General features: G+C 47.1%; 1 protein-coding gene across 1 annotated transcript in view; it reads right to left on the bottom strand.

Annotated features, from left to right (window-relative positions):
• Nucleotides 1-5,582, bottom strand: part of G3bp2 (G3BP stress granule assembly factor 2) — a 49,328-nt gene extending 43,746 nt beyond the window's left edge. Inside the window, exon 1 of the mRNA XM_052198074.1 lies at nt 5,445-5,582. Coding sequence (XP_052054034.1) covers nt 5,445-5,477 — 33 coding nt within the window. The 5' untranslated portion in view covers nt 5,478-5,582. The remainder of the gene's footprint in view (nt 1-5,444) is intronic.
• Nucleotides 5,583-12,363: the final 6,781 nt, after the last annotated feature.

Genomic DNA, 12,363 nt, shown 5'->3' with positions numbered 1-12,363 from the left:
GGTCACCTTTGATGTCTGAAACTCAGATCACCTATTCTCTCTCTCTCTCTCTCTCTCTCTCTCTCTCTCTCTCTGTGTGTGTGTGTGTGTGTGTTTGTGTGTGTGTGTACACATATGTGTAGGGGAGCTTTGGGAAGAGAAGGGGCACCCCCGTGTGATTGGCTTTTGCTCAGGGATTCAGACTCATTTACTTGTCCTGCTGGAGGAAGCAAACGTTTTGCCTATTGAGCCATCTTGTCTCCTGATCCTCCACCTTGCCTGGTTCCCGAGTGCTGGGATTCCAGACAGGTACTGCCACAACTCTCTGTATCACTTACTCTTAACTGGTCCTGGGACAACACTGATCCTCTCATATACCTTCTCCTTCTAAGCAGAGGCCAGCAGCTCGCTCATACGCCCGCACCTGTCAACAACCGGCGGCAACACAGGCCGTGGATGACAGAGGCTCTCAGTGCCCACGGTCTGGAAGCCACAGAAGGGGCTACGTGAGAGGAGGGAGGCTATGCCCTTGTATGCCCTGGCCTGGTTTGTACACGTGTGTTTAGCCACCAGCACCCCTCGGCCCTGGCAGAGATCAGTTCATGTACCAGCCTATGAGCAGTTGTTCCCAGTCGTCAGTGTCGTCAAGGAACGAGGACTTAAGGGCACCAATGGGCAGCCTGCTAAGTTTATAAATGTCATCCTTCCACACAGCTCCCAGTTCACATACACACTGTGAAGATAAACTCAGCATTTTCCACACAGCAGGTGCCCAGACAGACTCGGTTAAGCAGTTAGAAATTGGCAGCTCCTGGTAAGGACAAGCTAAAGGAGAGAAACAGAAGAGAAGCCTCCGCCTCCACCTCCTCCTCCTCCCCATCCCCCTCCCCCTCCACATAGCAGTAGAAGCTGGGAGAGTAGCTGGGTCAGGGAACACCTGCTAGCACGCTGCAGAGCCCAGGTTCAATCACAAGCATAGCACGAAGAAAAAGACATTCAGAATTTATTTTTATCTGCTATCATAGGATAAATGAAGGTGTGGTGTGTGTGTGTGTGTGAGAGAGAGAGAGAGAGAGAGAGAGAGAGAGAGAGAGAGAGACAGACAGACAGACCAAAAAACAAAACAAACAAACAAACAAAAAACTAAGAAGACAACTAAGAGAAGGCTGTCTGGGAAAGCACAGACCACGAAATGTTGTGGTGGCCAATGTGTCAGGAACCAGGAGGTGGAGGCCAAAGGATCAGAAGTTTCAAGGTCACCCTTGTCTAGATGCAAAGTTCAAAGCCAGCCTGGGGTACTTGAAACTCTGCCTCAACAACAAAGAAAACTATAGTTGAAATCACATCTCTAAAATTTCCTTTGAAATAATAAATGTAGGAGTTTGAGTAATGATACTGAATAAATGATGTTAGCCTGTAATTTCATCTAAATAACAGATTTAGAACACACTTCTCACTACGGTTATCTAACTGTCTTTTTATTTTTTTATTTTATTTTATTTTTATTTATTTATTTATTTATTTTTGAGACAGGTCTCACCAGCTGGCCCTGGCCGGCTGGTAAGTTCACTATATAGACCAAGCTAGTCTGGAACTCAGAGACCTCTGCTTCTGGTCCTGAAAGCAAGCAAAGGTATGTCTGGCATTTTCAACAATATAAGATTTAAAATTTTAACATAATTATCTCAGCATTTTGTAAACAACAACAAAAACCACAACAGACAGAGAAATAGGCAATACACTCCACTGTATAGCTGCTACAAATCTCATTTGTGGGCAATTCATAAAAGAAGAACTTTTGTTTGGTTGGTTGTTTTAGTTTTTCAGACAGGCTTTCTCTGTTTAACAGCCTTGGCTGTCCTGGAACTCACAGAGATCCCCCTGCCTCTGCCTCTCAACTGCTAAGGGAAAAAAAAGTTTTAAAAGTCAATTATATAAAAACACATTTTACTTCACTAATTGAGGAAAACAGAATAACACACACACACACACAAACTAGGGAGCTGCACACCTAGAAGTATATTATTTTGACAAAGGAGGTGGGGGTTTGCAGACATAAAATTAGAGTCCTGTCAGAGGCTGGCAAGTGTGTCAGCGCTGAGTGAGGCCTGTGTAGTGAAGGGAGCAGTCAGTGGGGAAACGGGAGGACACTTTGCTGATGGCCTTGAAGATGAAGGATCAGGCTGCAAGCCAAGAAATGCAAGTGGCCTCCAGGCTCTGACAAGAACAAAGCTTCCCCAGAGCTTCCAGAAGGAAGCCACCCTGCTGACCCTCCTACCTTAGCCCCGGGTCCATGCCCGAAGGCGAATAGACTACACACCACCCGACCTCACTTAGCATTTTAGCCTGCAGACACCTAGGGTCCAGGACCTTCACAACCGTGCAATAGTTTCCTATCAGTTCGCCCTCCAGTTTGCCTCAACAGCTAGCTAGTTAGTAGCTTCTGAGCCAACTCCAGTCACTTCTCTGGTCACTTTCTTTGTTGAAAGGAAGGACTTGATCACATGGCCACATAACAGGACCAAAAGAAACCAGGGGTACTTACCAATCCTCCCAGCCTCTACCCACTACCTGGGGTTCTCGTCCCACTCCTTGGGCTCACCTGGTACCTCTCAGCAAACCCCCCCTCCTCAGCTTCTCCACACTGCTCCTACAGCTCTTCCTCACACACTCCTCTTCCCCGGCTTAACCAGAGGCATATACACGGTACCTTAATAGAACCCAGCTTAAAACAAGGCATTCCCCACCATACGTATCTCCTCCTTGGACTAAAGCTCACAGAGACTGTGGACAGGTCGACGGTTCCCGTCTCTAACTCCACTTCCACCCCATTTCCAGTTGGCTGTAACTTAACAAGCCCAGTGCAGAGGCAATCGGTTCCGTTCTGTGGAGGAGGGAACGGGATCCTGGAGAAGGCTGGGCTGTTCACAAGGGAGCATTAGCAAGCACTTCACTCTTAACCCCCCAGTTTCTACTCCCCACTTCTTCCAGCCCTTCAAGCTTCAGGTGCCCTATCGTTGTAAATTAGACTGCCCAGGCAGCCTTTCCAAGCTTTAGACATGTATGCACTCCTCACAAAATGATTACAAGATTCGAACCTTATTAATGTATGTACGTGGCATATTGATTTTGGAACTAGTACATTTTGGTTTGTTTTTTTTTAAATTTTATTGGGCTGGGGAGATGGCTGAACGGTTAATAACACTGACTGCTCTTCCAGAGGTCCTGAGTTCAAATCCCAGCAACCACATGGTGGTTCACACCATCAGTACAGCTACAGTGTACTGGAATTTGAATTCAGGACCTCTGCTCACTCTGGTTGGCCCCACTCGCTCCAGCCTAAAAATTTATCTATTATCATAATATCTAAATACACTGTAGCTGTCCTCAGACGCACCAGTTCTCTTTACCAATGGTTGGTTGTGAGCCACCTTGTGGGTGCTGGGATTTGAATTCAGGACCTTCAGAAGAGCAGTCAGTGCATCTGTCCAGCCCCACATTTTTTTTTTCCTGGTCAGTTCACATCTCACACTAACATGTTTTTTCCTTATGGCTGTCTCTTTTAGATAGGGTTCTGTGAATAGTTTCCTTGACTCTACACCTATATCACCACAGTCTCTAGCACATTCATACATGTCTTATTGTCGTGTAAGAAATGCGTGCTTGGTGTGAAAATGTGGAACATGGGAACGAAATTCTATTCACCACAATTACGCAGTTCCACCACAGACCACCATGCCTGGCTGGCAGCATTCCGGTCTCCTTCCAGGTTTTCATATGAGCTGGTGCGCACACCAGTTAGAACCACAGCAAACACACAAGAAGACATCTTGGGTTTATCAATTAAATGCCCAACAAGTCAGCATAAACATACGTTGCTGTAGTCAAGGATGTATGACACAGCTGGGCAGTGGTGCCGAACGCCTTTAATCCCAGCACTTGGGAGGCAGAGGCAGGCGGATTTCTGAGTTCAAGACCAGCCTGGTCTACAAAGTAAGTTCCAGGACAGCCAGGGCTACACAGAGAAACCCTGTCTCGAAACAAACAAACAAACAAGGACGTATGAAGCATTTAATTCCACATAAAAACAGAAAAATAATTTTTCATCCTAAAAAGTTATTTTTTCTTTTGCAGAAAGCAGAAGTAATAACAGACTAGTAATAACAGAACAGTAATAACAGAAGTTCTTGGTTGACTTGTAAGAATTAAATTGTGTCACTTCTTGGTCTTCTGGGCCAGGACCAAGTGGAGAACTAAACAGCTGGTGTTGCGAGGTGCCTGGTTAGCAGGGTAGGTGAAGGCGCAGTTGAGTAACCTGTAGGTAACTGCAGCAGGTATTCCTTCCCTCAGCTGAGAAGTCTGTAAATGCAGCTCTCCAGCTCAGGCAACAACCTTGAACCTGACACCTCCGTGCAGACAGTCTCCTACCGGCTGTTTCCTTTGACCTTGCCCACGCAAGGGGGGGGGGGAGGGGGGGGAAGCTTCCAAGCAAAGCAGAACCAAATGCAGCAAATACCTACTGGAAGGCAGACTGTGTCTTTTCGGTATGAAAGGGGCAGGGAAGGGTGAGACTGTGGCTCAGCAGGAAGGAAGGCATTTGCCTAAGTTTGTGTGAGGTTCGGTCGGTCCCCCACTGCAGTGAACAGGCTCCTTCCAGTAAAACAAACCCAGACCCACGCAGAGGGAAGGAAACTCGGAAACAGAAGCACGCCAACAATTTAAATTTGACTTACAACCTTCTTCTTGCTGCTCGGTGGTGGGAGGCTTGCCGAGAGTTTAGGACGCCCACCCTGGTTCAGGCCCTCATCCTGTCAACATGAAATATTCTTCTGTGTTGTTCACCTCTTTAATTTGGTTACGAGAAACTTGCTGAGTAAGCCTTATTTTATACTTAAAATTCTAGCGTCCCGTGGACCTAATACTTAACACCAGAATCGCTTCTTAGTTTTTGGTGTTTTTTTTTTTAAATATATATTTTAGTAACTTTTTTTTCCCGAAACAGGGTTTCTCTGTGTAACCCTTGCTGTCCTGGAACTCACTCTGTAGACCAGGCTGGCCTCGAACTCAGAAATCCACCTACCTGACTCTTCCTCCCAGGTGCTGGGATATTTTAGTAACTTGACTGAAGGCTTCTTGACTCAAATACAAATACTGATATATGTGTATATAGGTATGCATGTATATATACATATATATACATACATATATAACAGGTGTACCAGGGCTGGAGGACAGCTCAGCAGTTAGGTAGGTGGAAGTACTATTCTTGCAGAGGACCTGAATTTGGTTCCCAGAAGCCATCCTTCTGGCCTCCACAAGCACCTCCCACAATCACATATATGGAGAGAGAGAGCGCTCGCACACACACACACACAAATAGTAAACATTTTTAGATGTATTTAATTTTGGAGCACGACTGTGTTGCGCTTTCTTCTCCCCCCTAGAGTCATGTATAGTACACATACCTTCGGGAGGTCCAGAATACAACACGGCGGCATCGAAGTTATTTCCAGCAGGAGGCATTTCAGTTCCTGAAATCATTCTAAAAGTACAACCTCCCCAAATAACTCCATCATTCTAAAAGCAGGGAAGACGGTCTCCGCCAGAGACAAGTGTCCACCACACAGCACCCTCTCAGGAAACTGTCCTAACCCCTTTACCCCTTCCGGAGTCGGTTAAGTCATTGGTTTTCCTGTAACTGCTCTTCTCTCTCTCCTGTGGGACGGTGTGAGCCCCAATCACATGGTGTTTCTGTGAGTTCCTATCACTGTTAATAAACATGACGTCTTGTCTTTTCTCTTGCTCATCTGCCTTTTGTCATATTCAGAATTCCCATGCTTAGAACCTAAAGAGAAGGACCAAAGATAGGATTTACTTTCTTAACAAACTACACTGCCTGTAAGCACATCTTTGCGCACACTGAATCTGGAATCTTCTCATCTTCTATGAGAGTGAGCCCTGAGTACTATTATGGAAGCCGCAGTGACGCGACTGTTCTAAATGCCACTGTCAAGACCCCGCACCTGGAATCTGTAAATAGGACTGCATCAGACAACAAAGACATGCCAAGGGACCTTCCGGATACTCCTACGAAGTGAACTCAGACTATTACTAGAACGAAAGAAAAACTAACTACACAAAGAGGGCAGGGCAACTAGTCTGCCTTGGAAGGCTAGAAGCAGGGTGCGGGGACCCCGGCCGGCACGATTCCTTCATTGCTCAGAGAAAAAGTCACTTTGGCCACTATGACCATCGGAACAGAAGGAAAAGGAAGCAACAGCTAAAACTCACTTAGCTGAAGAGCACCCTGGCCTTCGTGGCCAAACTAAGTAGACCCTGGAGAAGGAAGAAGAGGCACGCTCAGACTCTTCTGTCCATGCCCTGGATTCCCTGCAGCTTTGGGTGGAGAGAGAAAAGTGCTGAGGAGATCATGAATGTTTTGACGGTTTGGTTGGCAGAAGCCTCTGTCACCAGGCTCTAGTTACTAACCAGTCAAGGGACACGGAAACACACAGAGAGAACATGACCCAAGAGAGAGCTGACACCCAGAAGACACCACCTCTGAGTCTTCCTACCAGTAGCATTTACCCTTGTCAGCTATGCAAGTGCCCCTGGGACTTTCTTCCCCAAATCCTTCCATCCAGGGAGTGTTCTTTAAATGTTCACAAAGGACCAAGAACTAAACAATATAGGGCTGCAAACTACAAGGAGTCTGGCAGAGACGCTAAGTAGATGTTGAAAGCACTGGCGGGGTGGGGGAGGGGGCGAAGGCCACAAAGAACCAATTTTGGGGATGGAAAGTGGTCCAGGTGCAGAGATCTGCGACAACAGGCAGTCAGGTCATCCAGGAACTGAAAACGTCCGGCAAACTAGGCTCAAAACAGGTTGGGCGTTGTGGCAAACGTCTATAATTCCAGTGCTCTGGATGTAGAGGCGGGAAGGTTGCCGCGAGTTGAGGAATCTCCACAGTTAGTATCAAGCCGCGGGTCACAAACAGACGGAGGCTGTCTAGAAAGAAGGAAAGAAAGAAAAGAAAAGAAAAGAAAAGAAAAGAAAAGAAAAAAAGAAAGGAAAGGGAAGGAAGGAAGGAAGGAAGGAAGGAAGGAAGGAAGGAAGGAAGGAAGGAAGGAAGGAAGGAAGGAAGGAAGAGGGGAGAGAAAGAAGAGAAGAGAAGATTAGAGAAGAGCAGAGAAAAAAAATCAACAAGAAAAGCCCAAACAGCCGGGCGGTGGTGGCGCACGCCTGTAATTCCCAACACTCTGGGAGGCAGAGGCAGGCGGAAAGAGTGAGTTCCTGGACAGCCAGGGCTACACAGAGAAACCGTCTCGAAAAAAACCAAAAAGAAAAAAAAGAAAAAGAAAAGAAAAAAGAAAAGAAAAGAAAAGAAACGAAAAGAAAAGAAAGAAAAGCCCAAACAAGCAATCAAGTTAAGGTAGGAAGAACGGGGCGGAGCGTAACGAGGAGCGGGGCCGGGGGAAGAGGGCGGGGCTTAAGGAAGGGCGGGGCCAGGGGACATTTGGAAGCCTGAAACCTGGGGATGCACGCAGGGGCTCAGCCCCAGCAGAAAAGGAGGTTCCCCACCCCACCCCCTTCTTTCCCACCCCACCCCCCTCGCCACATCCACCTGGCTATTGTTCCTATTTCCCTATTCACTTCTCCACTGAAGGTCATTTCAATTTCTTATTGAGCTTAATTAAAAGATCATTTCAACCTACATCTTATTCTTTGAGACAAGGCTCCTGTACCCCTCGGGTAAACCTTTCTCCACATAATTGTTTCTCCGTGACAAAGCAAGTAATCCTCTAAATAACTTTTGTGAAAGCTTTATTCGTCTTTGGACCTCCTGGCCTGCCCAGAGAGCTAAACTCTCAGTCAAGTTTAAGGAGAAAACACCCCGAAGGGAGAGTTTCCGGCCCTTCAGAGTCCCAGATTAACTTAATTGCCTGACTTTCCCCTCATTAGAAAGTTCCTCCGGGAGGCAGATCTCTCACTTCAGGAGAGAGAACACCCACAAAAGCCGGGGCTGTACGGTCTGGTTAGGGAAAGCTCAGGACTCCAGAGCGAGGCAAATTAGTAATTCACCGCTTTAGCATTTCAATAGGAGCCGGGAATTACAGCCGGGAGCAAAAGAAGTCGCCCTCGTGCCTCCCCCGCAGTTTCCTGGGTATTGTTTGCGGTAGGCTCTCCCCGCTGAACAAAGCGCTGGCAAACCTTATTTTTAAAAACACAAATAAAAGAGCTGTGCAGGTCGGAGCAGTCCCTCCGGCCGTGAGGGAAGAGCACACTCCCTGCTGGAGTAGCTGCGGACAGTGGGGTGCCGAGGAGGCTGGAGGTCAGGAAGCCCCGAAACAGCGCCCAGTTCTTCCTAGGCAACCCCCCTCCCACCCCCATCCCCCGCAATTCCGGCACACTGGAGGCTGAAGCAGGTCTCCCAAAATTCTAACCCCCTTTAGGCTCTAGTATTTGCCGTCCAGTTTTGTTTTGTTTTCTGGTTCAAGCCAGCCTTTGCTGAACTCAAGAGATCCTCCTGCCTCAGTCCAGAAAGTTTGAGATAACAAAGAGATCACTGTACCAACTTCAGTGTCTGAAGAAAAGCAAACTTTACTCTTCATCTAGAGTGGGTGCTGGGAAAAGCAAACACAGGGCCAGGAATCGCGTTTGGTTTTTATTCTAACTCCGGCGAATTCGGGGTGGGGTTTCTCACAACTCCAGGCCATCAAATTCCTAGAATGCCTCAATGGGCCTTTTAGTAAACAGACGGTTTACCAGGTTGGGGGGTGGGGGGGAGAGCGGGTTAAAATATTCCCATGAAAGTCTTTCTAGATGAAGGAGATAAAGATTTGAAAATGTAATGAACACAGTAAAAAATGCCTCTTGGGGGCTGGAGAGATAGCCCAGTGGTTAAGAACACCAACTGCTCTTCCAGAGGTCCTAAGTTCAATTCTCAGCAACCACGTGGTGGCTCACAACCACCTGGAATGAGATCTGATGCCCTGGTCTGGTGTGTGTCTGAAGACAGCTAGCTACAGTGTACTCACATAAACAAAATAAATAAATCTTTTTTTTTTAAATGCCTCTTAGACATGTAAAAATAGCTTAGTGAGGAACCCCACTAGACCCAGGGCTGTATTTGACAACCAGAACTCAGGGACATCACTGGAGATAACAAGACACGGGCCTAGTACCCTGTGATGCCCCATGGACAGTATATAAGCACAGTCCAAGAGCAATCCTCTGCTATGCACATCTGGACAGACACCACCTCGGTTTGTCCTGCAGCTGGAGAGTTTCCCCCAGGAACCTCAGAGTTGAGCATAGTAAAAAATGCTTTTTAGACATGTAAAAATAGTGGGGATCCCCACTACACCCAGGACTGTCCCTGATAACCAGAACCCAGTCACATCGCTCACTGAAGATAACCAGACACTGTCCTAGAACGCCAGAGGCCACCAGATGGTATATAAGCAGAGGCCAAGAGCAATGCTCTGCACCTCCATCTGCACTGCTTACTAAGTACTCTCGTGGCTATCCAGTCCCTCAGGTAACTCCGAGTGAACTGCTTCCACCACCTCATCTTAAGGGGGAAGCCCAAGGGAGTTAGTTCCTGCCACAGCGATTCCTCCTCTGGGTTCCGGTTCCTTCCTTCCTTCCTTCTTGCAACCAGGTCTGGGCTACCCAGTCTTAAGGCAGAAGCCTGTGCCTTTGTGGAGGAAGTCCTGAAGTCAGGAATTCACCCTTCTCCCTGGGGCCCTCCCAGCAGCCACCTTAGTTTCACTTTCTCTAAGGATCATCTAAGATCCTGCCGACTAGACTATACCAACTGTCACAAAATCAAGAAGGTAGACACACTAGAAACATGTAGTTACTAAAACAGAAGTTGTATTTTATTTTTAATTAATAATTTTCGAGACAGGGTTTCTCTGTGTAGCCCTGGCTATCCTGGAACTCACTCTGTAGACCAGGCTGGCCCGGAACTCAGAAATCCACCTGCCTCTGCCTCCCAAGTGCTGGGATCAAAGGCGTGCGCCACCACCGCCCGGCTAGAAGTTGTATTTTATTATGCTGAGGGTTCACACAAGGTTCACAGTCTAAATTCCTAATTTGTGTCCTAATCCTACCTCCCCTAGGCTGCTCTCCCGTGGGATGCACCTTGGATAGAGGTCAAGTGCAGTCAATTAACAGTAGTCTCTGATTTGAGGGTCAGGGTCAGGGTCCTGGGTGAGACTCTCCATCCGCAGGGTAGATCAGGGTGGCATCTGTCTAGATGAGCAGAGCAGAGCACTGGTCTTGGTATCCGGTGGGTGTCATGGGGCTCTAGGACTGTCTGGTTATCTTCAGTGTGTGATGATGTCCCTGGGTTCTGGTTATCAGGAGCAGCCTTGGGTGTAGTGGGGTTCTCGCTAAGCTTTTTTTACATGTCTAAAAGGCCGGGTTTTGGTTTATGTTTGTTTGTTTTGTTTTTTACTATGTTCATTACTCTCTCTCAAAATGAAAATAAAATTCAAAAACAACTCACAGGTAAGTCTGGTCAACTCTGACACTTGAATGTTAGCTGTCCTAACCCAAGGCACTTGGGCACTGGGGCATCATTACATGTTCTTATTATATAGCATGGGTTCATGATGGACTGAGTTTCAACCCCAAATTCTGCCACATGGTGCCGAGTGATGCTGTAGTGGTGGCTTCCTGCAGTCTGGTTGTGAGCATTCCATTATAGTCTCAGTGTTCAGGGTCTAGAACGCGTCAAAGATGACCTCTACCAAAAGTCTCCATTAGGTCATAAAGAGCAATCGAGACTGACACGAGCCAATACTCGTGCCCGTGAGGAGTAAAAGACCTTAACAGTTACCGGCAAACGACTGGGCGGGGGAGGAGGGCCCAGTAGGTAAAGCCGCCCGCTGGCAAGTGTAAGGGTGTGAGCTCAGATCCCCAGAACCCACAGAAACCTTGGCACCTGCTCCAGCAGTGCCAGGCCTGGGGGAACAGACATGCTCAGCTAGTCTGGCTGTATTGTGACTCAGTGAGAGACTCACTCAAATAACAGAAGGAGGAGGAGGAAGAGGAGGAAGAGGAAGAAGAGGAGGAGGAGGAAGAGAAGGAAGAGGAGGAATGGGAGGAAGAGGAGGAGGAGGAGGAGGAGAGATGTCTGAGTTTCCTAATAGCCCAGGACTCAATTCCTAGCATCTATGTGGTAGCCCCAAAACATGTGTAGCTCCAGTGTCAGGGGATCCACTTTTGGCCGCTGAGGGTACCGAGCATGGATGCACCCAGACTGACATGTACACACACAAACAAAGCCTTAGCCAAACCCTGGTAACTAACTGTTTAATGAAGAAAAATGTAATAAGAAACAGATATACACAATGACACAGACTCTGGTCTCAGAAGAAACACTACATTGACTCAGATTAGATCAAAGAAGGCCGTTATGAGACAATGAATGAGAAGCTCTTCAGACTTTCTTTATAAAGAATCATTGGTGCTTGGATCCACTATGAACCTAAGGTTTAATGAACCAAGTTTTAGAAATGATGATTAGGTCTCAGTCCTGCCAAACATACGTTAAATCGAAAGTTGTGGTTTTCACACTTCACAGAATTTGTTCAGAGCACAATTAAGTTGAGTGAAGGAAGATCTGTGATCCTACACTAAATGCTCAATCTTGAAAATAAAAATGTAAACATCCTAATTTAACAAATTAGCTAAATGAATTTTACTGCAACTATTGGCTGCTTCCCAGCAAGTGTATGAGTGAAATACAAATTTACTCATAGTAAATTTGAATGTCTACGAGGGCAAGGCAAGCCTCATTTACCGAGGGGTCAGCACTGCATGGTTTTCCCAAAAGGAAAAAAAAAAAAAAAGCCCTTTCCACTTCAAACCAAAACACTAAAGGCCCTGGAGTCCCTGGGAAGGCTTCAGGACCAGGACCACTTCCCCTGCCTTGTCCCTTGGTTGAGTTCCAATGAATTAGCTATCTACCTATTTCAGTCAATTTTCTATCAATTCGACCCAAATTTAGCCATACCTGCAAAAGAGAAACTCAGTTCTAACATTACTTCCATCAGACTAGCCTGTGAGCATGCCTCTTGGGCATTTGACTAATTGCTAATCCATGTAGAAGAGTCCAGACCACCAGAGACAATCACATCCTGGGGCAGGTGGGCCTGGGTTATATTAGAAAGGGAGGTAGGGGAGCAAGCCAGGGGGGGAAGACCAGATCACAGTGCAGAGCACCCCCTGGTGGGCTGTACCTCAGTTCCTGCTCCAGGTCCTCCTGCCCTGGCTTCCTTCAGGAATCATGGTGCTGACCACAGCAACGGAAAAACAAACTAGAACACTAGGCGTCTCCCTCTCTCTGGACTTGGTTGAGAAATTTTACTC

The sequence above is a fragment of the Apodemus sylvaticus genome, chromosome 11 (genome assembly GCF_947179515.1).
Source record: "Apodemus sylvaticus chromosome 11, mApoSyl1.1, whole genome shotgun sequence".
NCBI lineage: Eukaryota > Metazoa > Chordata > Mammalia > Rodentia > Muridae > Apodemus > Apodemus sylvaticus.
This window is presented reverse-complemented; position numbering and strand designations above follow the sequence as displayed.